Source organism: Bos mutus, chromosome 2, assembly GCF_027580195.1.
Source record: "Bos mutus isolate GX-2022 chromosome 2, NWIPB_WYAK_1.1, whole genome shotgun sequence".
NCBI lineage: Eukaryota > Metazoa > Chordata > Mammalia > Artiodactyla > Bovidae > Bos > Bos mutus.
The window spans coordinates 33,766,254-33,791,326 of NC_091618.1; the positions used below are offsets into that span (position 1 = coordinate 33,766,254).

At 36.1% G+C, this 25,073-nt stretch overlaps 1 protein-coding gene across 1 annotated transcript in view; it reads right to left on the reverse strand.

The window, feature by feature from the left end:
- Positions 1 to 25,073, reverse strand: part of SPAG16 (sperm associated antigen 16) — a 1,070,067-nt gene that overhangs the window by 276,409 nt on the left and 768,585 nt on the right. Inside the window, exon 15 of the mRNA XM_070387101.1 lies at positions 11,848 to 11,974. Within this exon, the coding sequence (XP_070243202.1) occupies positions 11,848 to 11,974 (127 nt within the window). The remainder of the gene's footprint in view (positions 1 to 11,847; positions 11,975 to 25,073) is intronic.

Here is a 25,073-nt window from a genome sequence, read left to right on the forward strand (position 1 = left end):
ATATTCAACCACAGATGGACAACAATATTCTTTAGAGCCTTGCCTTGTGCTTAACTTCTGATGTATGGTATGTGAATTATTTCTATATGTTTCTTTCTACAAATTCAATCCAGACTCAGATAAGACATTAGATAGTATTGGAGATATGAAATAATCATTTCTAAAACTATGAAAACAGTTGCAAAAGTGAGGCCTTATAGTTTGTACAATGATGTTGTCATTAGATTAAGTACACACCCTTTCAAACATAGTATTGGAAAGGAACAAGAGTTACGTGCATTGATTCTGTATTTTGAAAAAGTCAGTAATTTCATTTATATTAAGCCTTCACAATTTGTGTAATTCAAATGTACTTCAGTTTTCAGAATGTATGATACATTATTAGGATGATAGTCTAAATACATAAAAATTAATATGGTGTCGTCGCCAACCAATTAGGCTTCCCTTGTGGCTCAGCTGGTACAGAACCCGCTTGCAATGTGGGGGACTTGAGTTCGATCCCTGGGTTAGGAAGATCCCCTGGAGAAGGGAAAGGCTACCCACTCCTGTATTCTGGCTTGGAGAATTACATGGACTGTATAGTCCATGGGGTTGCAAAGAGTTGGGCATGGCCGAGCGACTTTCACTTTCACCAATCAGTCAGAATGGACAACATATCAAACAGAATAGGTTCACGGTCAATGGTCATAACATTTTTTACAATTGCAAATATTATTTCTGAATTAATATATCTTCAAACAATACACCTTTAATTAAAGTTTTCATGGCATCCCCATTATTATTAGCATGTTATCTTCTATACTTGCTATCAGGTGAATAAAAATGCTTCTAAAACATAGAATAGCATGACAAAAAACAGAGAAAGGACACTTTTTTATTTTACAGGTAAAGTGTAAAACCAGTTCCTATGAATCTCCAGAATTTTTTCTTTACAATTTCCTGGATCTAAGGATGAAATAAAATGGAATTCAGGGTCTCATAGAAATGTACAAATACATATATTTGTTAATATACATACATAATTAAAGCTCTCAAAACTCCTTAAAATGGGAGAAATGGAACCAAACCCCTAGTTCTGTGCTAAGTAAAAAACAAACAAAAAAACACCTTGTCCAGTTCCTAGAGCATAGTATACTTCATTGCAGGTATTATTCACACATTTGAGTCTGCAAGGGAGATACATAATCTTATTTCTTTCAGTTCCTCCTTCAGTTCCTCCAATTCCTTTCTCCAGTAGCAGAGAAGCCCATATTTTACTCAAAAACAAAATGGATTTGCATACAAACAGGGGACAGAATAGCGGGGTTATAAATAACTGAGCAGAGTCTTCTAGTCTCCTTTTCTCTCTTGTGTTTTATCCACTCTCCCTGTTACTCTTTCCCAGGAAATTGAAGTAGAATGATCTTGCTCTTAGGAGGAGCTATTTAGCTTATCTCTGCCTTATGCCTTAGAGAAGTTAGCTTGTTTCACTCCTTTCCTATTTCAGTTTCTAATCAGGCCAGGACTTAAGTAAATAACAAAAAGTGCCTGTAAGCATTCACCTATTCCATCCAGATTAGTCTGATAAGAATTAACCATGAGGTGTGGAGCTGGAGTTTCAGCTCCCATTAGGAACATATTTAAGGTTCCCCATTGTTATAATCCACCTATAATGTAGGAGAGCTGGATTTGATCCCTGGGTCAGGAAGATCCCCTGGAGAAGGCAATGGCTACCCACTCCACTATCTTTGCTTGGAGAATTCCATGGACAGAAGAGCCTGGAGGACTATCGTCCATCAGGTCGCAAAGTCCATCAGGTCAATGACTGAGTGACTAACTCTTTCACTTTTCTTTCTCTCTTGTTATAAGACATCAAAAACTTGACAGATAACACTAGGGAAATCATCTTTTCTCCCCCCCCCCCCCCGCCTTTATCTTGTCTTCCTTTTCAGACACAACTAGTTGACAAATAGTGACAGGATGTTGTCTTAATCAGTTTTGAGTCAAACACTTCAAGTGGTCATTACTTAGATTATTTCAATATCTATAGCAAATGAATTATTTCTCTGAGCAGATGTCATATATCAACGTGAAACTAATACTATTATTACAGTGAGAAGCAGAATGATAAAAAGTCCAAATTCTAGTCTCTGGAACTAGACTCTCTGAATGTGAATTCTGACTCCATATTTGATCAGATAGGTATCATTGGGTTTGTTGTTAACTTCATGTCCTAGTTTCCTCATCTGTAAAGAGGAGACAATGGTGAAACAGAAGAGGAGGGGACAGGGCACAACCTTTAAAAGAATGACAGCCTGAGAACACAACATAAACTGATTAGAACCAAATAGGTCCAAGATGGCAAACGAGTCGACTTCCACTAGGCTCGACTTGAGCTTCAGTATATGCTCACTGTAACACATCAGCAAGCTAAATGACACATAGGGACTCATGACAGACCCAAGTGTGTTAGTCTCTCAGTCATGTCTGGACCATAGGGGTCCTCTAACCATGCAATTCTTCAGGCAAGAATACGGGAGTGAGTTGCCATTTCCTTCTCCAGGGGATCGTCCCTACCCAGGAATCCAACTCACGTCTCCTGCATTACAGGCAGATTCTTTACCATCCGAGTTACCAGGGAAGCCCCAAGGCCAATCATCAAAGACCAAAAAGTGAGTGGCAGCCTAATTCCTGGAACACTCTGCCCCTTCTCCAAAATTTTTGGGATAATCTTCCCATTCTGTACCCTAGGCAATTACCCAGTCCATGAAGGCTAACCACACCACTTTCTGAGGTTGCACTCACCCTCAGCAATGGCCCACACTCTTGTCTATGGACTGTGTTTCTCCCAAGGCCACTTTTGACTTCTGAGATGGCTCACACTCTGTCTGTGGAGTGTGTTTACTTCTAAATAAATCTGTTACTGAGTCACAGTAATCCAAGTCTATGCCCCAACCAGTAATGCTGCAGAAGCTGAAGTTGAAGAGTTCTATGAAGAAACACAAGACCTTTTAGAACTAACACCAAAAAAAAAACCAAACAAAAAAAAACCAGATGTCCTTTTCATCATAGGGGACTGGAATGCAAAATTAGGGAGTCAAGAGATACCTGGAGTAACAGGCAATTTTGGCCTTGGAGTACAAAATGAAGTAGGGCAAAAGGCTAACAGAGTTTTGCTAAGAGAATGCACTGCTCATACCAAACACCCTCTTCCAACAATACAAAATATGACTCTACACATGAACATCACCAGATGGTCAATACCAAAATCAGACTGATTATATTCTTTGCAGCCAAAGATGGAGAAGCTCTATATAGTCAGCAAAAACAAGACCAGGAAGCTGACTGTGGCTCAGATCATGAACTCCTTATTGCCAAATTTAAACGTAAATTGAAGAAAGTAGGGAAAACCACTAGGTCATATAGATATGACCTAAATCAAATTCCTTATGATTATACAGTGGAAGTAACAAATAGATCCAAGAGATTAGATCTGATAGACAGAGGGCCTGAAGAATTATGGCTGGAGGTTCATAACACTGTATAGCAGACAGAGATCAAAACCATCCACAAGAAAAAGAAATTCAAGAAAGCAAAGTGGTTGTCTGAGGAGGCCTTAAAAGAGCTGAGAAAAGAAGAGAAGTGAAAGGCAAAGGAGTAAAAGAAAGATATACCCATCTTAATTGGGTACCAAAGAATAGCAAGGAGAGGTAAGAAAGTCTTCCTAAATGGTCAGTGCAAAGAAATAGAGGAAAACAATAGAATGGGAAAGATTAGAGATCTTTTCATGAAAATTAAGAGATAACAAGGGAACATTTCATGCAAAGGTGGGTACAGAAATGATATGGACCTAGTAGAGAAGAGATGGCAAGAATACACAGAAAGATGATCCAATAAAGGTCGTATTGACCTGGACAAGGACAATGGTGTGGGTCACTCACATAAAGCCAGACATCCTAGAGTGTGCAGTCAAGTGGGTTTTAAGAAGCATCACTATGAACAAAGCTAATTGAGGTGATGGAATCTAGCTATTTCAAATCCTAAAAGATGATACTGTTAAAGTGCTGCACTCAATATGCCAGCAAATTTGGAAAACGGAGCAGTGGCCACAGGACACAAAAAAGGTCAGTTTTCATCCCAAAGAAGGTCAATGCCAAGAACGTTCAAACTACCACACAACCGCACTCATTTCACATGATAGCAAGGTAATGCTCAAAATTCTTTAAGCAAGGCTTTAACAGTATGTGAACTGAGAACTTCCAGCTGCACAAGCTGGATTTAGAAAAGGTAGGGGAACCAGAGATCAAATTGTCAACACCATTGAATCATAGAAAAAGCAACGCAAGTCCAGAAAAACATCTACTTCTGCTTCATTGACTACAATAAAGCGTCTGTGTGAATACAACAAACTGTTCTTAAAATTCTAAAAGAGACAGAAATACCAAACCACCTTACCTGCCTCCTGAGAAACCTGTATGCAGGTCAAGAAGCAACAGTTAGAGCCGGACATGGAACAAAGGACTAGTTTAAAATTGGGAAAGGAGTACACCACAGCTGTATATTGTCACCCTGCTTATTTCGCTTATATTTAGAGTACATCCTGTGAAATGCCAGGTTGGATGATTCACAAGCTGGAATCAAGTTGCTGGGAGAAATAACAACAACCTCAGATATGCAGATGACACACCCTAATGGTGTGTCATGGAGTGAAGAGGAACTAAAGAGCCTCTTGATGAAGGTGAAAGAGGAGAGTGAGTAAGCTTGTTTAAAACTGAGCATTCAAGAAACTAATATTATGGTATTTGGTCCCATCACTTCATGGCAAATAGATAGGGAAACAATGGAAACAGTGACAGACTTTATTTTTGGGGGGGGCTCCAAAATCACTGCAGATGGTGACTGCAGCCATGAAATTAAAAGATACTTGCTCCTAGGAAGAAAAATTATGATAAACCTAGACAGCGTATTTAAAAGCAGAGACATCACTTTGCCAACAAAGTTCGATATAGTCAAAGCTATGGTTATTCCTGTCATCATGTATGGATGTGAGAGTTGGACCATAAAGAAGGCTAAGCAGCAAAGAACTGATGTTTTTGAACTGTTGGAAAAGACTCTTAAAGGAATTCAATCCTGAATATTCATTGGAAAGACTGATGCTGAAGCTCCAATACTTGGGCCACCTGATGCAAAGACACAATTCATTGGGAAAGACTCTCATGCTGGGAAAGATTGAAGACAGGAGGCAGAGGGGGTTACAGAGGATGAGATGATTGGATGGCATCATTGACTCAATAGACATGAGTTTAAGCAAACTCGAGGAGTTAGTGATGGACAGGGATGCCTAGTGTGCTGCAGTCCATGGGGTCGCAAAGAATTGGACATCACTGACAGACTGAACAACACAACCTAGTCAAAGCTTGCTCTGCTCGCTGCAAGATAAGTCAATGAATCTGAGATGAGGTACGTGGATTAGGAACAGACTTTGTGAGCCTGCTGACAGAGAAGATGGCAGGCCTGACCCTCAAAGTAACCATCTTGCTGGGGCCTGGATGTCAGATTCTTTTCTGGATCAGAGATGGGTGGGATACAAAGTAAACAGACCATTTAATTCTTGCAAATCTCCTAAAATGACAAGCCTCAGGTAGTGGGATGTGTTAATTTTATGTCTTCCTTACAGTCATTACATGGGCAGTGTGAAATGCAATATCTCCTGTCATATCAACAAACAAAGATGTCACATCTATCTGTGATCCCAGACTCCCCAAATGTGAATTTTTGGTCATGAAATGTGCTTGGTGCTATGCCATTTGCTACACAGAGAATCACAGGCATTCACAGGTGGACGGGTCTGGTTATCTCCTTGAGGCAGGCCATTATGTACGTTTATAGTAAAAAAAAAAGGGGGGGGGTTAAAGTCACAGAAGCAGATGCAGTGCAAATTTAAAAGCAACTCTTCCAGGTTACAAATCCATTTCTTTCCTATCACTTTGTCTTTCACTGAATCTTTCTGCAACGAGAAATCAAGAATCTAAGCTTCATTAGGTCCTGAAATTATGTGTGGGATCTCAGCTGGAAAACCATGGGTTTGGGCTGAGTTCAAGCCCGAGCACATGGATTGAAGTCCCAATCTGAGGTGAATGATTTCAGTAGTAACAACCTCATTAAGCTGTGGTAAAGAATAAACAAGATTTTTATGAGAGCTGACTCAGATGGTTCCATTGGTAAAGGGACTAGACCCAGAAGTGTGGACTGATGTTGCCTCACTATTGAGGTAATAACATTCTGAGCCCTCTCCCTGAGTCAAGTTTTCTGCAAAGAGCCAGACAATAAATAGCTGAGCCTTCACAAGCCATATAGTTTCCATTGCGAATATTCAACTCTGCTGTTGTAGTATAAAAGTAGCCTTAGATAATGCATAAATTAATGGGTATGGTTGTATACCATTAAAATTACAGATAAATACAGGTCAAGCTGGACTATAGGCAGTACTTTGCCAAGCCCTGTTCTATGTACTATCCTTTTGAATTGCAAGGTTTTACCATCCTGGTTGATGGGAGCACTAACTATTCCTAGGCTATTGTGATCCTCAGGGATTTTTCTTGTTAACTCTTCAGACAGATTTTTCTAAGCCTTTAGGCTGTCATGTACTGATCCATACTCAGCTAAAGATTGGAAGGGATCTTTTGCAGATCTCCAGAGCTCCCTCTTTATGTTGCTGTCTCCTGTCCTATCTCCTGTCCTGTCCTCTGCCTTGGCCTCACTGGACTGCCCATTCCATCTCCCTAACTCTGGGAGTTTGCTGAGCTTCCTCAAGGTTTTTGTTCATTTCTGAGATGCAATCTAGAGATTTCCTCCAGACAGTATTCTGTGCAGCCATAGAGCTCATCTTATTTACCCACCTCTCAGTACTGTCTTCCACTGCCCAATATTCAATTTCTGAAAACCATTGTTGCATAAATTTTGTCTGTTTTTTCCTTCATTTTAGGTAGGAGTCCTACCTAATGGTCCCTGTTTGGCTGGAAGTGGAAGTTGTGGTAGGTTTTTAACGTTCCACAGACAAGGAAATTAAGACTCAGAAATGTTCAGAAATTTCACCAAGATCATTCGGCTAGTTAGTAGTGGAGACAGAATTCAAAACCAGGGCTTCTAAATTCTGAGTTATACTAACTTCCAGATGTTCCATTATACTACACTGCTTCCAACAGAAGGGATTGACCACAACCTGTCTTTTAAATATGCTGCTCCTGCTGCTAAATTGCTGTAGTTGTGTCTGATTCTCTGTGACACTATGGACTGTAACCTGTCAGGCTTCTCTGTCCATAGGATTCTCCAGGCGAGAGTACTGGAGTGTGTTGCCATTTCCTCCACCAGGGGATCTTCCTGACCCAGGGATTGAACCTATGTTTCGGCCATTGCACACGGATTACCACTGAGCCTCCAAGGAAGCGCATCTTTTAAATATAAAACAGAACAGGGAACTGAAGCCTTCACTAACAGAAACTAATAAACCAAAAATGAAGATTATCTTATTATTTTTTGAACAATTTTAGAAGGGTCTGATACTCGTCATATTTTATAATGGGGTCATTATTTTTTCTTATAGTTTAGTATCTCTATTGTCATTCTGCTTGTGGGAAATATCTAGGATTATCTCCAAATGGTGGGAAACCTTGCCCGTTTTAATGGTCTAAGACTGACAAGCTTTCTGTTGGAAAGTTCCCATCTGGCTCAAGCTTCAGCTTCTGCATGTTTTAAGGATGTGACTTCTTTGCAAATGTATTGGAATTACCTTTTACAAAGGAATGAAAAATAGTTCTAAACTACATAAACATGATGAAATGAGAGCTGTGGGAAAGCGTATGTATAAATTCTCACAGTTCATTTTGGTTACTTTCACTATAAAATTCCATTTAACATTTTTCTGAAATAGTAATAAATTTTTGAATGGTAAAACATATGGCATTTGTGTATGCCAAGTGCGAGATATTTAGATAATGAATATTTGTATGTGTAGCACTGTACTACCAGGAGGTTCTCTGTTTAATGAGAAAGAATACTTATCCTTTTACAAATACATGAATGATAAATATATACTGATACATGTATATATCTATGCTGCTGCTGCTGCTAAGCTACTTCAGTCCTGTCTGACTCTGTGCGACCCCATAGATGGCAGCCCACCAGGCTCCCCGATCCTTGGGATTCTCCAGGCAAGAACACTAGAGTGGGTTGCCATTTCCTTCTCCAATGCATGAAAGTGAAAAGTGAAAATGAAGTCTCTCAGTCATGTCCGATTCTTCGTGACCCCACGGACTGCAGCCTACCAGGCTTCACCGTCTTTGGGATTTTCCAGGCAAGAGTACTGGAGTGGGTTGCCATTGCCTTCTCCAGTATATATCTATAAACATAGGTAATCTGTATTTGTTGTAAACAGTGCATTTTCAAATAAAACATTATGCAAATAATACTATGCCACATGCAACTCCTCTTTTAAATGTGTAAGAAGCTGATTTCTTACAGCAACAGTAAAGCTAAGCCCTAGATGATGATTCACACTTCTTTAAATCTTTTGATTTTAATTATATATGCACATATAATGTTAAATACAGTTTTACTTGCTAGTTAATCATTTAAATTATTTTTAATATTAGAGGAAAACAAGACTATATTGGGATTTCCTCATTATAGAATGCAATTAACCCATGAGACAAATTAGAATATAGTAAGACAATTATCTCTTCTATTATTTACATGAAAAAGCTTAATTCAGGAAGATCAAATAACTTGCTTAAAATCTAAAAGGTGAGGAAGAGCTAAGGGTCTAAATCTTAGTGTACGTTCTTTTTCCACACCATTGGTTTGAAATATTTTTATCAAATATAACATTTCAAAAATTGATACACCGTATTTTGTTGTTTAGTTTCTAAGTTGTGTCCGACTCTTTGAACCCCATGTACTGTAGCCTGCTGGGCTCCTCTGATCATGGGTTTTTCCAGGTAAGAATATTGATGTGGATTGCCATTTCCTTTTCCAGGGGAGGAAGTCCCTGATACATCATGAGAAATACCAATTTTAAAACAGAATAAGTACTATTTCATTAGTATGTAATTTACTCTTATAAATTTAAAATAAAATTATAAAATAAAATAAAAATAGTTATGAGATAAATAATTAATGAATACATTTTAATAAATATTTGAAATCAAATGTTATGAACCACAGTTTCAGTCTTTAATGATCTCTACTCAAATATCCTGTGTATCCTGTGTTGGATTTGCAGTGAAGAAATCCCTTATTTATAAAGACAAGCCATTGTGTATGGAGACAGCTCTGTTTAAGCAGCACACCTCAAAATTTCAAGATGCCCTTCAATTAAACTGATCTAGAGACATGAAATATTAGGAGAAAATTTTTGTTTCTGTGTTTATTATTTAGGATATCTGAAAACTACTTGCACATTCCTTATATTAAATTTCTCAAACAGAATACTATCAATACTTCTGCATATGTTATATGATATTATGATGATACTGCATGTGTATTATCAATGACCTTTCCTCAGGTCCAAGGAGGTAAGCTTGCATTGGCTTGCCACTGGGAATAAATAAAGTATGTCAAATGAATGTGTATTCTGAGCTTATTATGTTATATTTGATATTATTTTCATAGTCCAAATATCCTCATGACATCTTTTTATACTTTTAAAATCATCTTTTCCTGAATAAATGCAGATGAGAAGAGATCTACATGTTCCTGTCCTTATTTCAATTTTGTTTTTCTCTTGACTTCACTTTTCTTTACTCTCTTGAAATGAACATAATTTCTGGTATTTAACTTTGTGATTTTCATCTCTCTGTTCAGATCCTCATTAGACCTTGTCTTTGCTCTTCCCAAGTTCCTTCAACTCTTAATGTATTTCATACTTTTAAAATGATGAGTGACTTAAGACTTCTTCTCCACCAAAGCACACATTTCTCATTATTCAATGAGAAAAAGACATTAATTTTTCAAACTCTAGAATTAAAATTAATTATATCATGTTCCTTGAAGAAATGGTCAAAGGAATGGAAAGGTCAAGTTGAAATTATATTTCTTCAAACTGATGAAATGTTTTCATTAATAGGGTCCCTGGTTTACACTCTTTATGTTTCTCATTGTTCCATCCTTGATTTTGACAGTTTTCTTAATATTAGTGTACTATCGAATATATAGCAGTAATGGAGAGAAAAAATAGATTTCTTGTACCAGGGGCTTCAAGACTTGCATGACAGTAAGATAGAACTGACATTTATTTAAAATAAGGTTTGCCTGACAATATATAGAAAAAAAATTTGAGGATGGATGATAAGGACAGTAAAAGGCAGTGAAAACATATTTAATATTATGACAGTAAAATATATATCTAGTGTTAGTTGTACAGCTTTCCAAAACACCTGTTTTTCTATTATTAGAAAGTACAGACAAAAGCTTTGAAATTTCAGAATCAAAACTCAAGAACCTGAATACTTGGATGCTATTTCAAGATAATAAAGGAAATTTATTGATTTGAAAATGTTTATAAAACACAAGTTGAAACTCTTTTAGATTTATGATGTCAATGTATATTCTATATATTGTAAAGTATAAATTATAATACTAATGAGCCTTCACATTAAAAAATTAAATTCTCATAGTTAGGGTCTTTTATCCTGTACAGTGTTTTCTGTTTCAATTCTAGCAGAGCATAAAAGTCTTAATGTCAAGAACATTACTAAAATATTTTTAAGGAAGTCATTGTTATTAGTGTGGCTCATATACCAGTCTGCAATGGGAACACAACTTAAGATTTGTTAAGAAGACAAACTTACTGAATTCTGAATTTCAGATATGTGATGGCAATATCATGAAACCAGTTCCATGGAACACACAATTATCTTATGGCTCTAGAACTGCTGAGTATATTCATACTTTCTGGACTATATTTAAATAGAATATTATTTCCATTATATATATTCAATCTCTATTTCTTCATCTAAAATCACTATCTCTACCACTTTGAGTGGCTGCCAATAAATAACACAAGTTCTAACATCTCAAAACTTAAAAAAGTTTATAACATGTATTATAATAGCAAAGGTAAGCTACATCAATCAATAACAGATATACATTATTTAGCATAGGATATCATTAAAGATAGAGTTGTAATTGCAATTTTAACATTTTAAATGTACAAGTGGAATCATTGTGTGACTATTAATATCAGTTGCTACACTACTGATCATCAGCAAGGATAAAATATTTTCTTATTGATAACATTCATCTTATTGCAGAAAAACGCTAAACATGATAGTATACTATAATTATTACCAGTTAAAACAATTATTTTTGGACATAATTGCAGCAAAATGAATATATATTTAAATTTAATTGTAAAATCTAGAGAATATGAGGTATTACGCATTTATTATAGACTAAAATATTCTGTAAAATGTTTTAATTTTACTCTTGTCAAAGTTTTGTTCTTCCCTACTTTTAGCCATTTGCCTTCAAAAAACTTGATTTTCTTGCGTTGGATGGTGATTCCAAGGCATGCAGACTCCAAATTTTGCATGATGCTACTAGGAACTTGAGTAATTTAAATGAGCACACACTTACCTTCTCTATTATCCTTTTTTTCACGCATGTGATAAATGCAATGCTTTCATTATATATATGTGATATGATATATAATATGATGATTATAACAGTGTAATATATTTTAGTATAATATTAAGAACAGAAATTTACATAGAAGGAAATGCAAAAAATTAAAATGGCAATAGAAAATACTTTCAGGACAAATATTAAAGTTGTCAACTTGGTCAAAATGTTAAACAAAAAAGATCCTACCTGATGAATCAAAGGTCACCTCATTGCCCGGGCTTGGACCTACATCAATGGACACCATGGGTAAAAGCTTCCGAAAATCCCACAGCTTTGTAACTCCACAGGCATCACAGGATGCTATCATGTGACCCTTTAAAGTATTAAAAAAGAAGTTTTATATATACACACACACACATGATACTTCTCTAAAAATATATATAGAAACTCAGACCAAAAGAAAAGATTTTCTATTACTATTTTATTAAATCCACAAGAATACATTCCTCTAAACTAAAAAGTATTCATTATACCTTTGTCTTCAACATAAAAGCATTGTAAAGTGAAAATTCATATATGTAAAATCCTATATCACACTTTGGAAGATGATTCTCAGGAAATCATTTTGATGATTTTAATTATATTAGAAGATGCAATAAAACAGAACTACACACATGGATGTGCATGCAATTTGTCTATATATACACATGTCTCATGTATGACATGTGATTTACATATAAAAACTACCTATACATGTAAAAAATTTGCACAAAATGCACACTCCCTTCACATGCTTGTAACTAGTTAGTACTGACAATTTATATCTCAGAATAAAAATAAAAACAGAGGTAGGAAAACAACTGGACAGGAAAGAATAATTTTTATCATAGTGGGTAGATCACTGGAACCATGTAAAATTGATGGCAAGGAAGCTGTGCCTATTGTGGTCTGTTAGACAAAATTATTAGAAATAATTTTTTAATGCCTAGTCAAAAATCATTCCTTCATTATTTTCTTTCTAGATATTCTAAAATGTTAAATAACTTGATCAATATATAATTTCTCTCATTATTTTGAACTAGCTCACATACTTATTCCTCATTTACTCCTGATTTCTACCCTTTCTGTAAAAAATGTGCATACTGTATTAGAATCCAAGTCAAATGTTCCCTAAACATTCCAGCAATGTAACAAATGCAATTAGTTTTAAAATTCTGTAACTGTTATCACTCACAATGCAGTAAACAATCTTTTACCCTCAATCTAATAAATGGAATATTCAATCCTTTTTGTGACTTAAAAAGAACACAAGGAACTTGGAATGTTTTCAAATACGTAAACATGTAAGAACTGTGAAGAATCAATGAATTTAATTTTTAGAAAAGAATAGTTATCAGGATTACATGGAATATTAAATGTTAAAAATTATAAAGAACTCTTTCCAGATATAAGGGCTTTCAAACACCTTTTAGAAGTCACAGAATGGAATTTTTTTTCAACTTTGAGTACAGAATAAATTTTAATCAGAATTTAATTTGGAGGAACTTCTTCTCAAAGTCAGGTTATAGACTTCATGACCTTTTCTTCTCTAGATTTTATGACACAAAGAAAATCATAAAATGTGCCTTATACCATTGAATATTAAAATTTTAGAAACTATACTAAATATAAAAATAAATTATTTAAATCGTTTTAGTATTTTCATATTTCATTTTTACTGCTGTCAATACATTTAGAACATTCTGATAAAATTAAAATAATAGTCAATACTTATTAAGGGTTTTTAATGAACTAAATGCTGTGCTAAATAATTTATTGATAAAAATAGATTCATTATTTTAAACAATTTTGAATAACATCATTTAGCCAAACTTTTCCATTTCCCAAGGAACTTAAAATTCATGACAAAATATGAATTATGAAAAAACAGAATAACTTGTAAAGTGGTACAAGTTTGTATTCAGATTTGATAACCAGGAGACACTTGGTAACTACACTTTCAGTTAGAAGAGAGGTAATGTAGTGCCTATCGGAGTGCCTGGAGCATATAAAAATTAAAAAAAAAAAATTAACCCAATAGATGACAAATGCCTTATGGGTATTTACCCAGTTTTAAAGTACTTTCACACTGTTGATGAGGTTCTTGAGGCCAAGAATCCTGGAGTAGTTTGCCCTTCTCTTCTCCAGTGGGTCATGTTTTGTCAGAGGACTGCGGGCCGGAGGAGAAGTGGGCGACAGAACATGAGATGGTTGGATGGCATCACTGACTCAATGGACGTGAGTTTAAGCAAACTCCAGGAGATAGTGAAGGACAGGGAAGGCTGGTGTGCTATAGTCCATGGGATCGCGGACAGTCAGACACGACTTTGTGACTGAACTTTCACACCAGCCTTAAGGTAATATTGCTTCTAACCTTAATAGTTCTGAATCAGCTAGACAAAAGGAAGAGATAAAAGATGCAGAGAATCCAGAACAAAAAAGTTGGAATATCAAGATTCTGTATTCCTTCTCACGCAATCCCAGGTGAACTGGAATCACCTGCCTTTCTCCTTCTATAGGTCAAAAGAAGACACTAAATTATTACTAATCCAAATCACACACTGTGAGTTTTGAGGGAAATGAAGATAGGGAGTGTGGAAAAGGGTTTAGTTGACAACCTGGTGAAAAAGCAAACATTTTATCTATAATTTATGTCAGGTAATAAAACAAAGACTAGCTACAGTTAGGCGATTAACATAACTAAGAAATAAAGATTTCAAAGAAAATGTTTTTGTTCAGGGAGGTAGGAATTGTGACCATCCTAAAGAAAGTATAAACTCAAAGAATTTTGGAAAATTCTCTAAAATGTAATTCTTGTTATGTCACTGGTACCAGTGCTGATACTGAGAAGGAAAGGTAATAAAGATGGCTGCATTGAAAGCTCTCAAAGAAGATCTCATTCAGGCAGATGGTTATTTATACGACACTGAATCTCCAGCACCTGGTTTAGTTCCTTTGACATTTGGGATTTGATTTTGATTTATAGAATAAATGAATATAAGTGGAGTAGAGTAATCAATGCTGACCATGTGAAACTTTAATGGACTTTTGTTTCTCAAAATATGGTAAATGAGCAGAAGCTCAGAAAAATACAGTAGTGTTTTATCTTTTGTTTGTGTGTGTGTGTGTGTGTATTTATTAGTTTTGGGATTATAGACTCAAATAGTAAAATGAAGCAAGTAAAATTTAGAAAATGGACAAAGGATACAGTTGAGATTAAAATGAATAGCCATGACTCCTAAATGCCCCTATTAAGCTTTGTCAACTCCAACTTAAAGATCCTAGTGAGAATAAGTTAGAGTATAACAGTATAAAATCAAACTAGCTTTACCTAGGCTGCTGGAAATATACTGGAGAAATATTTAGCTGTACATATCAAGAATCACAAAGGTGTTCATACTTTTTAAACTTATAAGGTTACTTACTAAAAAATGGAAACACGTGAATTTTATAATAATCTAATTTAGAAGAAATAAATCTTGTGCTGTTGTGGATCCTGAAAACTGCTAGAGGCACCTTTTATGCAAACTTGTTACCAACAGTGACAGGAAGAAAAGCAGACTGAACAGCTATCTCTCAGCATAGATGTCTTTAAACATATTTATATATTGTAAAACAAAGAAAAAGCAAAAATTAGCTAATGAAGTAATTTATAGTTTAAATGAGTAATTAAACTATTTTCATAAATCCATAGTATTTCTTCACATAAACATATCTTATGGCTTTATATAATTTCCAAAAATAGATTTTACAAGTTTGGGCATTACTGTAAGTTTGGGTTAGGAGGATATTTTTCAGGTAGTATAAGAAATGCCATAGAGTAATAAACTATTTTATATGAAATTCCTTATATATTTATATTATATCAAGAAGAAAAACATAGACTCTTAATTTATTATAGAAACAGAGGTCTAATTTAATTGCACTTTGAACCTCCTTTCTGATAAGTCAGCTAAATCAGATTAAAAATTCTGTTGGTTCAACTCACTATTTTTATATATATTCTCATATATATGTATATATAGTACATGTATATATATATATCTTTATTTTTACCATCTTTATTTGGAGTGAATGTCAGAACATCTAAAGAAGGAAAATATTTTTAGGTCTATGACATTACTTCTTTTGCAAGTTTCTTCAAGGCTGAATAACACAATATATGTAATTGTTCTCTTCTGAGAGTTATGCAAAATAATAGAAAATTAAATTAATGATTATGTATCAACTATGTACACATGAGAATGTTATAAGCTCTTTAAGAATAGGTACTTTGGCTTAACAATACATTCCCATGATCTTGAATAGCACCTAGTAAATGTTTTGCAAATGTTTTGTAAATGATTTGCAAATAACTGCAGATGTATAAATAAATAACCGAGATGAATTACTGTGATGTACTGTGCTTAGTTGCTCAGTGGTGTGCGACTCTTTGTGACTCCATGGACTGTAGCCCGCCAGGCTCCTCTGTCCATGGGGATTCTTCAGGCAAGAATACTGGAGTGGGTTGCCACCCCCTCCTCCTGGGGATTTTCCCGACCCAGGATTGGAACCCAGGTCTCCATCATTGCAGGCAGATTTTTTTACCATCTGATCCACAAAATAGCAATTACAGAAACAATGTAAGTTTATGCTAAACTGTCATTAAACTGCTTGAAAGTATACAACAGATATGGTACAGTGATTGAATAGGGAGATATGTTTATTAAAAAATTGCTCTATATATTTCTTAAGACTTTATTTTTTAAACGTAGTTTTGGCTCATGGCAAAATTAAAGGGAAAATAGAGAAATTTTTATTTATCTCCTGCCTCCACTTAGCCTCCCCCACTTACAACTTGTCCACTGCAGAGGCACATTTGTTACATTTGATGAACCAATATTGACACATTATAATCACCTCAAATTCCTACTTTTACATTACAATTCACTCCTAGTGTTGCACATTCTATGAGTTTAGACAACTTTACAATGACATATACCCTTCACAATGGTATCATCAGAGTATTTTTCCTAAGTATTCTTTGCACTCATCCATCCATCCAAACTCCTGGCAACCACCCATCATTTTGCCTCTCTAGAGGGCAGCCAGAATGAAAACCACAATTACAGGAAACTAACAAAACTAATCACATGGATCACAGCCTTGTCTCAATGAAACTATGAGCCATGCCATGCAGAGCCATCCAAGACGGATGGGTCATGGTGGAGAGTTCTAACAAAATATGGTCCACCGGAGAAGGGAATGGCAAACCACTTCAGCATTCTTGCCTTGAGAACACCATGAAGAATGTGACCCCCATGGACTATACAGTCCATGGAATTCTCCAGATCAGAATATTGGAGTGGATAGGCTTTCCCTTCTCCAGGGTATCTTCCTAACCCAGGAATTGAACCCAGGTCTCCCACACTGCAGGCAGATTCTTTACCAACTGAGCCACAAGGGAAGCCCAAGAATACTGGAGTGAGTAGCCTATCGCTTCTGCAGCAAATCTTCCCAACCCAGGAATTGAACCGGGGTCTCCAGCATTGCAGGTGGACTGTTTATCAACTGAGCTATCAGGGAAGCCCCATGAAGAGTATGAAAAGGCTGAAATACGAACTCCTGAGTTCAGTAGGTGCCCAATATGCCATGGGAGAAGAGTGGAAAAATAGCTGCAGAAGGAATGAAGAAGCTGAGCCAAAATGGAAACACACCCAGTTGTGGATGTGCTGGTTATAAAAGTAAAGTCTAATGCTATAAAGAACAATATTGGATAGGAATCTGGAATGTTAGGTCCATGAATCAAGGTAAATTGGAAGTGGTCAAACAGGAGATGGTGAGAGGGAACATTGATATTTTAGGAATCAGTAAACTAAAATGGACCAGAATGGGCAAATTTAATTCAGACGGCCATTATATCTACTATGTGGACAAGAATACCATCGAAGAAATGGAGTAGCCATCATAGTCAACAAAAGAGTCTGAAATGCAGTACTTTGGTACAAGCTCAAAAATGACAGAATAAACTCTGTTCATTTCCAAGGCAAAACATTCAATATCACAGTAATCAAAGTCTGTGCCCCAAGCACTAATGGTAAAGAAGCTAAGTTGAAGAGGTCTATGAAGACCTACAAGAGCTTCTAGAGCTAACACCAAAAAAAGAAGTTCTTTTCATCACAGGGGACTGGAATACAAAAGTAGGAAGTCAGGAGAAACCTGGAGTAACAGGCAATTTTGGCCTTGGAGTGCAAAATGAACCAGGGCAAAGGCTAACAGAGTTTTGCCAAGAGAAGGCACTGGTTGTAGCAAACACCCTCTTCCAACAACACGAGAGATGACTCTACGCATGGGCATAATCAGATGGTCAATACCAAAATCAGATTGATTATATTCTTTGCAGCTGAAGCAGGAAAAGCTCTATGTAGTCAGAAAAAACAAGACCAGGAAGCTGACTGTGGCTCAGATCATGAACTCCTTATTGCCAAATTCAGAGCTAAATTGAAGAAAGTAGGGAAAACCACTAGACCATTCAGATATGACTTAAATCAAAACCCTTATGATTATAGTGGAAGTGATAAATAGATCCAAAGGATTAGATCTGATAGAAAGAGTGCCGGAAGAAACATGGATGGAAGTTTCTGACACTGTACAGGAGGCAGTGGTCAAAATATCTCTAAGAAAAAGAAATGCAAAAAGACAAAATGGTTGTCTGAGGAGGCATTACAAATAGCTGAGAAGAGAAGCGAAAGGCAAAGGAGGAAAGGAAAGATATACCCAACTGAATGAAGAGTTCCAAAGAATAGCAAAGAGATATAAGAAAGCCTTCCTAAGTGAACAATGCAAAGAAATAGAGGAAAAAACAGAATGGGAAAGACTGGAGATCTCTTCAAGAAATTTAGGCATACAAAGGAGACATTTCATGCAAAGATGGGTACAATAAAGGACAGAAATGGTATGGACCTAACAGGAGCAGAAGATATTAAGGAGAGGTGGCAAGAATATACAGAAGAACTATACAAAAAATATCTTAATGACCAAAATAACCATGATGATGTCACCACTCACCTAGAGCCAAACATTTTAGAGTGTGATGTCAAGCGGTCCTTAGGAAGAATTACTATGAACAAAGCTAATGAAGTTGACAGAATTCCAGTTGCTGCTGCTGCTAAGTCGCTTCAGTCGTATCCGACTCTGTGCAACCCCACAGATGGCAGCCCACCAGGCTCCCCTGTCCCTGGGATCCTCCAGGCAAGAACATTGGAGTGGGTTGCCATTTCCTTCTCCAACCCATGAAAGTGAAAAGTGAAAGTGAAGTCGCTCAGTCGTGTCTGACTCTTAGCGACCCCATGGACTGCAGCCCACCAGGCTCCTCTGTCCATGGGATTTTCCATGCAAGAGTACTGGAGTGGGGTGCCATTGCCTTCTCCAGAATTCCAGCTGAGCTATTTCAAGTCCTAAAAGATGATGCTATGAAAGTGCTGCACTGAATATGCCAGCAAATTTGGAAAACTCACCAGTGGCCACAGGACTGGAAAAAGTCAGTTTTCATTCCAATCCCAAAGAAGTGCAGTGCAAAGAATGTTCAAACTATTGCACAGTTGCACTCATTTCACATGCTAGCAAGATAACGCTGAAAATTTTCCAAGTTAGGCTTTAATAGTATGTGAACCAAGAACTTCCAGATGTTCAAGCTGGATTTAGAAAAGGCAGAGGAACCAGAGATCAAATTGCCAATGTCTGTTGGATCACAGAAAAAGCAAGAGAGTTCCAGAAAAACATCTATTTCTGCTTCATTGACCATGCTAAAGCTTTGACTGTGAGTATCACAACAAACTGAAAAACTCTTCAAGAGATGGAAATACCAGACCACCTTATCTGCCTCCTGGGAAACCTATATGCAGGTCAAAAAGCAACAATTAGAACCAGACACAGAACAATGAACTGGTTCCAAATTGGAAAAGGAGTACGTCCAAGTTGTTTATTGTCACCCTGCTTATTTCACTTATATGCAGAGTATATAAGTGAATATCATATATCATTTCACTTATATGAGAAATGCTAGACTGGATGAAGGACAAGCTGGAATCAAGATTTCTGGGAGAAATATCAATAACCTCAGATATGCAGATGATACCACCCTTAAGGCAGAAAGTCAAGAGGAACTAAAGGTGAAAGAGGAGAGTGAAAAAGGTGGCTTAAAACTCAACATTTAAAAACTAAGACCACGGCATGTGGTCCCATCACTTCATGGCAAATATATGGGGAAAAAATGGAAACAATGACAGACTTTATTTTCTTGGGCTCCAAATCACTACAGATGGTGATGGCAGCCATGACATGAAAAGATGCTTGCTCCTTGGAGGAAAATCAATGACACATCTAGACAGCACATTTTTAAAAAGAGAGAGAGAGACATCACTTTGCCAACAATGGTCTGTATAAGTCAAAGCCATGGTTTTTTCAGTATTCAGGTATGGTGTGAGAGTTGGTCCATAAAGAAGGCTGAGCAATGAAGAACTGATGCTTTTGAAATGTGCTATTGGAGAAGACTCTTGAGAGTACTCTGAACTGTAAGGAGATCAAATCAGTCAATTGTAAAGGAAATCAACCCTGAATACTCACTGAAAGGACTGATGCTGAAGCTAAAGCTCTAATACTTTGGCCACCTGATGAGAAGAGCTAACTCTTTAGAAAAGACCCTGATGATGGGAAAGACTGAAGGCAGGAGGAACAGAGGGCAACAGAGGATGAGATGGTTGGATGGTATCATCTACTCAGTGGACATGAGTTTGAGCAAACTCCGGGAAATGGTGAAGGACAGGGAAGCCTGGTGTTCTGCAGTCCATGTGTTCACAAAGAGTCAGACACAACTGAGCAACTGAACAATATACTGAAACTATACGTAATTTTGTTCTGTAATTTTTAAGTCTCCTAAAAATGTGTTATCACACTTTCATAAGTTAATACATAGAAAAGAAGAAAAAGAAAGGAAATAGACTAGAACAAATAAATAAAAAGAACATTTCATAAAGTTGGATATGTACAAGATCTCAAAGAATGATAACATATAAAAAGGATACACATTACAGAAAAATAGAATAGTAACACAGAGTCTATGAATAAAAGCACAGGCTTCTGGGCTATGGGTTTAGGAGCAAGCCCTAGTTATTTCACTTCTGTAGGGTATCAGAGACTACACGAACTTTGTGTCAGATGGGTGACAAAAGCTTATATATTTTTAAAACAATTGATAGTGTAGTTCAGTCACTCAGTCATGTCCAACTCTTTGCAACACCATGAACTGCAGCACGCCAGGCTTCCCTGTCCGTCACCAAATCCTGGAGCTTGCTCAAACTCATGTCCATCAAGTTGGTGATGCCATCCAACCATCCCATCCTCTGTCTTCCCCTTCTCCTCCTGCCTTCGTCTTCCCCAGCATCAGGGTCTTTTCCAATGAGCCAGTTCTTTTCTTGAAAAGATGAAGCTGAAAAAAGTTGCTTGCAAGTGCTGCCTGAAGCTGCAATTTACATGAAGGTATACATTTATAGAATCCACAGTCTCACAACTTGGACCTAAAGTTGTGAGAGTAACACAATTCCAGTTAATGAAAAATGAATACTCATTAAAGAAAAATAAGTGAAACAAAAACAATCTAAAAGGACTTGAAAAAAAAAAAAAACAAGAAATTTAAATGTTAATTATTGAAAACAAAAGATTCATTAGATGGGCAATACCTTAGAAAAGACAAACCTGAAAAGAGAGTTAGTGAATTTAAAGACTGGGAAATTCAGTGAGATGGCAGATATAAAGATAAAATCATGACAGCATGTAGATCATCGAGATGTGGGGAAGTATGGAGCTGGGTATTTCAGTATATTACATAAAGAGAATGTATAGTCAGAAAGAAGAGCAGTATTGGAAGGTATAATAATTGAAACTTTGCCACTGAAGGAAGCTATATGTTAAAGATAAAAGTGAAATCCAAGGACTGAGTATGGTATGTAAAACACACTGAGAAACAATCAATAAAATGTTATAGAGCATTATGAATTTTAAAAATTATAAGAGAAAAAGCAAAGATTATATATAAAAGAAAAACAATCAGATTTTTTTTTAAATAAAAACTAGATGTTAGCACTAGTGAAATAATGTCCACAAGTTGGGGGAAAATAATATTCAATCTATATCTGTTTCAGTTCAGTTGCTCAGCCGTGTCCAACTCTTTGCAACCCCATGGACTGCAGCATGCCAGGCCTCCCTGTCCATCATAAACTCCCAGAATCTACCCAAACTCATGTCTATTGTATCAGTGATATCATCCAACCATCTAATCCTCTGTCATCCCCTTCTCCTCCTGCCTTCAATGTTTCCCAGCATCAGGGTCTTTTCAAATGAGTCAGCTCTTCACATCAGGTGGCCAAAGTATTGGAGTTTCAGCTTCAACATCAGTCCTTCCAATGAACACTCAGGACTGATCTCCTTTAGGATGGACTGGTTGGATCTCCTTGCAGTCCAAGGGACTCTCGAAATTCTTCTCCAACATCACAGTTCAAAAGCATCAATTCTTTGGCACTCAGCTTTCTTTATAGTCCAACTCTCACATCCATACATGACCACTGGTAAAACCATAGCCTTAACTAGATGGACCTTTGTTGGCAAAATAATGTCTCTGCTTTTTAATATGCTGTCTAGGTTGATAGTAGCTTTTCTTCCAAGGAGCAAGTGCCTTTTTAAATTTCATGGCTGCAGTCACCACCTGCAGTGATTTTGGCCATGATCTTCGTTTTCTGAATGTTGAGTTTTACATCAACTTTTTCACTCTCCTCTTTCACTTTCATCAAGAGGCTTTTTAGTTCCTCTTCACTTTCTGCCATAAGGGTGGTGTCATCTGCATATCTGAGGTTACTGATATTTCTCCCAGCAATCTTGATTCCAGCTTGTGCTTCTTCCAGCCCAGCATTTCTCATGATGTACTCTGCATAGAAGTTAAATAAGCAGGGTGACAATATACAGCCTTGACGTACTCCTTTTCCCATTTGGAACCAGTCTGTTGTTCCATGTCCAGTTCTAACTCTTGCTTCCTGACCTGCATACAGATTTCTCAAAAGGCAGGTCAGGTGGTCTGGTATTCCCTCTCTTTCAGAATTTTCCACAGTTTATTGTGATCCACACAGTCAAAGGCTTTGACACAGTCAATAAAGAAGAAATAGATGTTTTTCTGGAACTCTCTTGCTTTTTCAATGATCCAGCAGATGTTGGCAATTTGATCTCTGGTTCCTCTGCCTTTGCTCAAACCAGCTTGAACATCTGGAAGTTCATGCATATCGCTGAAGCCTGGCTTGGAGAATTTTGAGCATTACTTTACTAGTGTGTGAGATGAGTGCAGTTGTGTGGTAAGTTTCAACATTCTTTGGCATTGCCTTTCTTTGGGATTGGAATGAAAACTGACCTTTTCCAGTCCTGTGATCACTGCTGAGTTTTCCAAATTTGCTGGCATACTGAGCTAATTATGACTCTGGATTAAATGTATTTTAAACATTCAGACTATAAAAGTTTAACTCAAAATCTGATGGAAAGGACTATTAGTAATTATATTTTACCGCAATTATCAATAGTTACATTGAGAGGTGATATAATGGTCAGCACACATACTGAAAAATCAAGGAATTTTAATCAAGGTTAGTTGACTCTTCACTACAAAAAAGAAATGCCCTAACCAAACCCTACCTGTAACTATGCTAATCCAACCTTAATTTTAGTCTTAATCAAAACAAAACAAACAAAAACAAGAAGTTCATTAAGACGAAGTATATAAAAGAGTAATAGAAAACACAGTAAGTTGTGATAGTAACAACAATAAGTATACAAATAATTATACAGATAACCACATAAATAGGCTACACATAACAATTAAAATAGACAACAAAAATGTTTAGAATAAAACAAAATACAGTCTTCTGCAAATTACAAAAGAAACATTAAAACAAGTACAGGGGCAAAAATAAAATATTCAAAAAGAGTGAAATTATTAAAAATGATTAGATATTAATTAATAGGAAGCAGGTAAAGCAGCATCAGTATTAGGAAAAAAAAAACAGTTAAATGAAAGAAAAAATTCTTACTAGAACTAAGGGAGGTCAAGTGATTTTACTAACATTATCTAGGTAGAATGAATTGGAATGAGGATTCAAGCATAGGTCTCACTGACTTCAGTTTCTAAGATTTTAAACAATATATATAATATAGTATAACATGTCATATTGTTTAAATATATTGAATATATTTTTCCCATTAGAATTCATTTAAATGAATCAATAATTCAGATCAGTATCTGTCACAAAGATGTTCCTCACAATATTATTCATAAGGTGGGTAGTAGAAATATAAGAAATTAATTAATATACAGATAGATACACAGATGCACATATATATAGATAGATACAATGATTAACATATAATTATATAACTAAACTATTATGAGGAATGGCATTTCCAAAGATTATTAATGCAAGGGAAAACACACATATGTAGTGCAATGAAAGAAGTGGCAAAGAGTTATTTACACTTATACACACATAAAGACAAGTGTTGAAAATAAGATTGGAAGGACTAAATCAGAAATGATTATCTTTAGGTGATAGGCTGACTCATTCTTATTTGTTCCTTTTCACATTTTCAAAATTCAAATTTCAAGGAATTACCATCTACTAATTATTATAATCAGAAATATATTTTTGAATAAACAATGAAATCAAACCACCATACACAATATCTCTCAAGTGATCTAATTTTCATTTTCTTACTATCTACTGTGTAAAATGGGTAAGAAAGAGGAGTCATCAAGCAAATGACAGACACATTAGGCCCTAGAAACATCAGCTGCTTTCAATATGTGAAGGTAATGACGTGCAACTTGGAATTAAGGTATAACTATAATAAAATGTTTAGGCTCATTAAGAGGAAAATTAGTATTTCAAATATTTTTAGTATTGATATACATTAGTGTGTCTCTTAGGACAGGCTTATGCAGTATTAAGCATTAGTTCATTACACTATTTCCTCAGTACCTCAGTGGCACAAATAACCCAAAGAAATTATAGAATTAGAATGGAAAGAGAAGGTAAATTTTGGGAATGTTCAAAGATTGTGAGGCTAAATAAGGAAGGTATATAAAGCACTGGAAAGATGTCAAGAAGATTGCTGTTGGGAGTATATATGTCATCCCCATAGCATTGTCAATCAGTCAGGTATTAATAACCCGGATCACCAATCATGCCCTGGGGACATGGGAGCTGGATATCTCAATTACTTAGCATCTAGAGTACAAAACATTGGACTATAATTTTTTCAAAGTGGTTTCTATTTATCTCATTTCATCCTTCATTTCTGTGGTTAGGTTATGTGTGTGAATGCTCAGTCATGTCCAACTCTTTGGGATCTCATGAACTGTA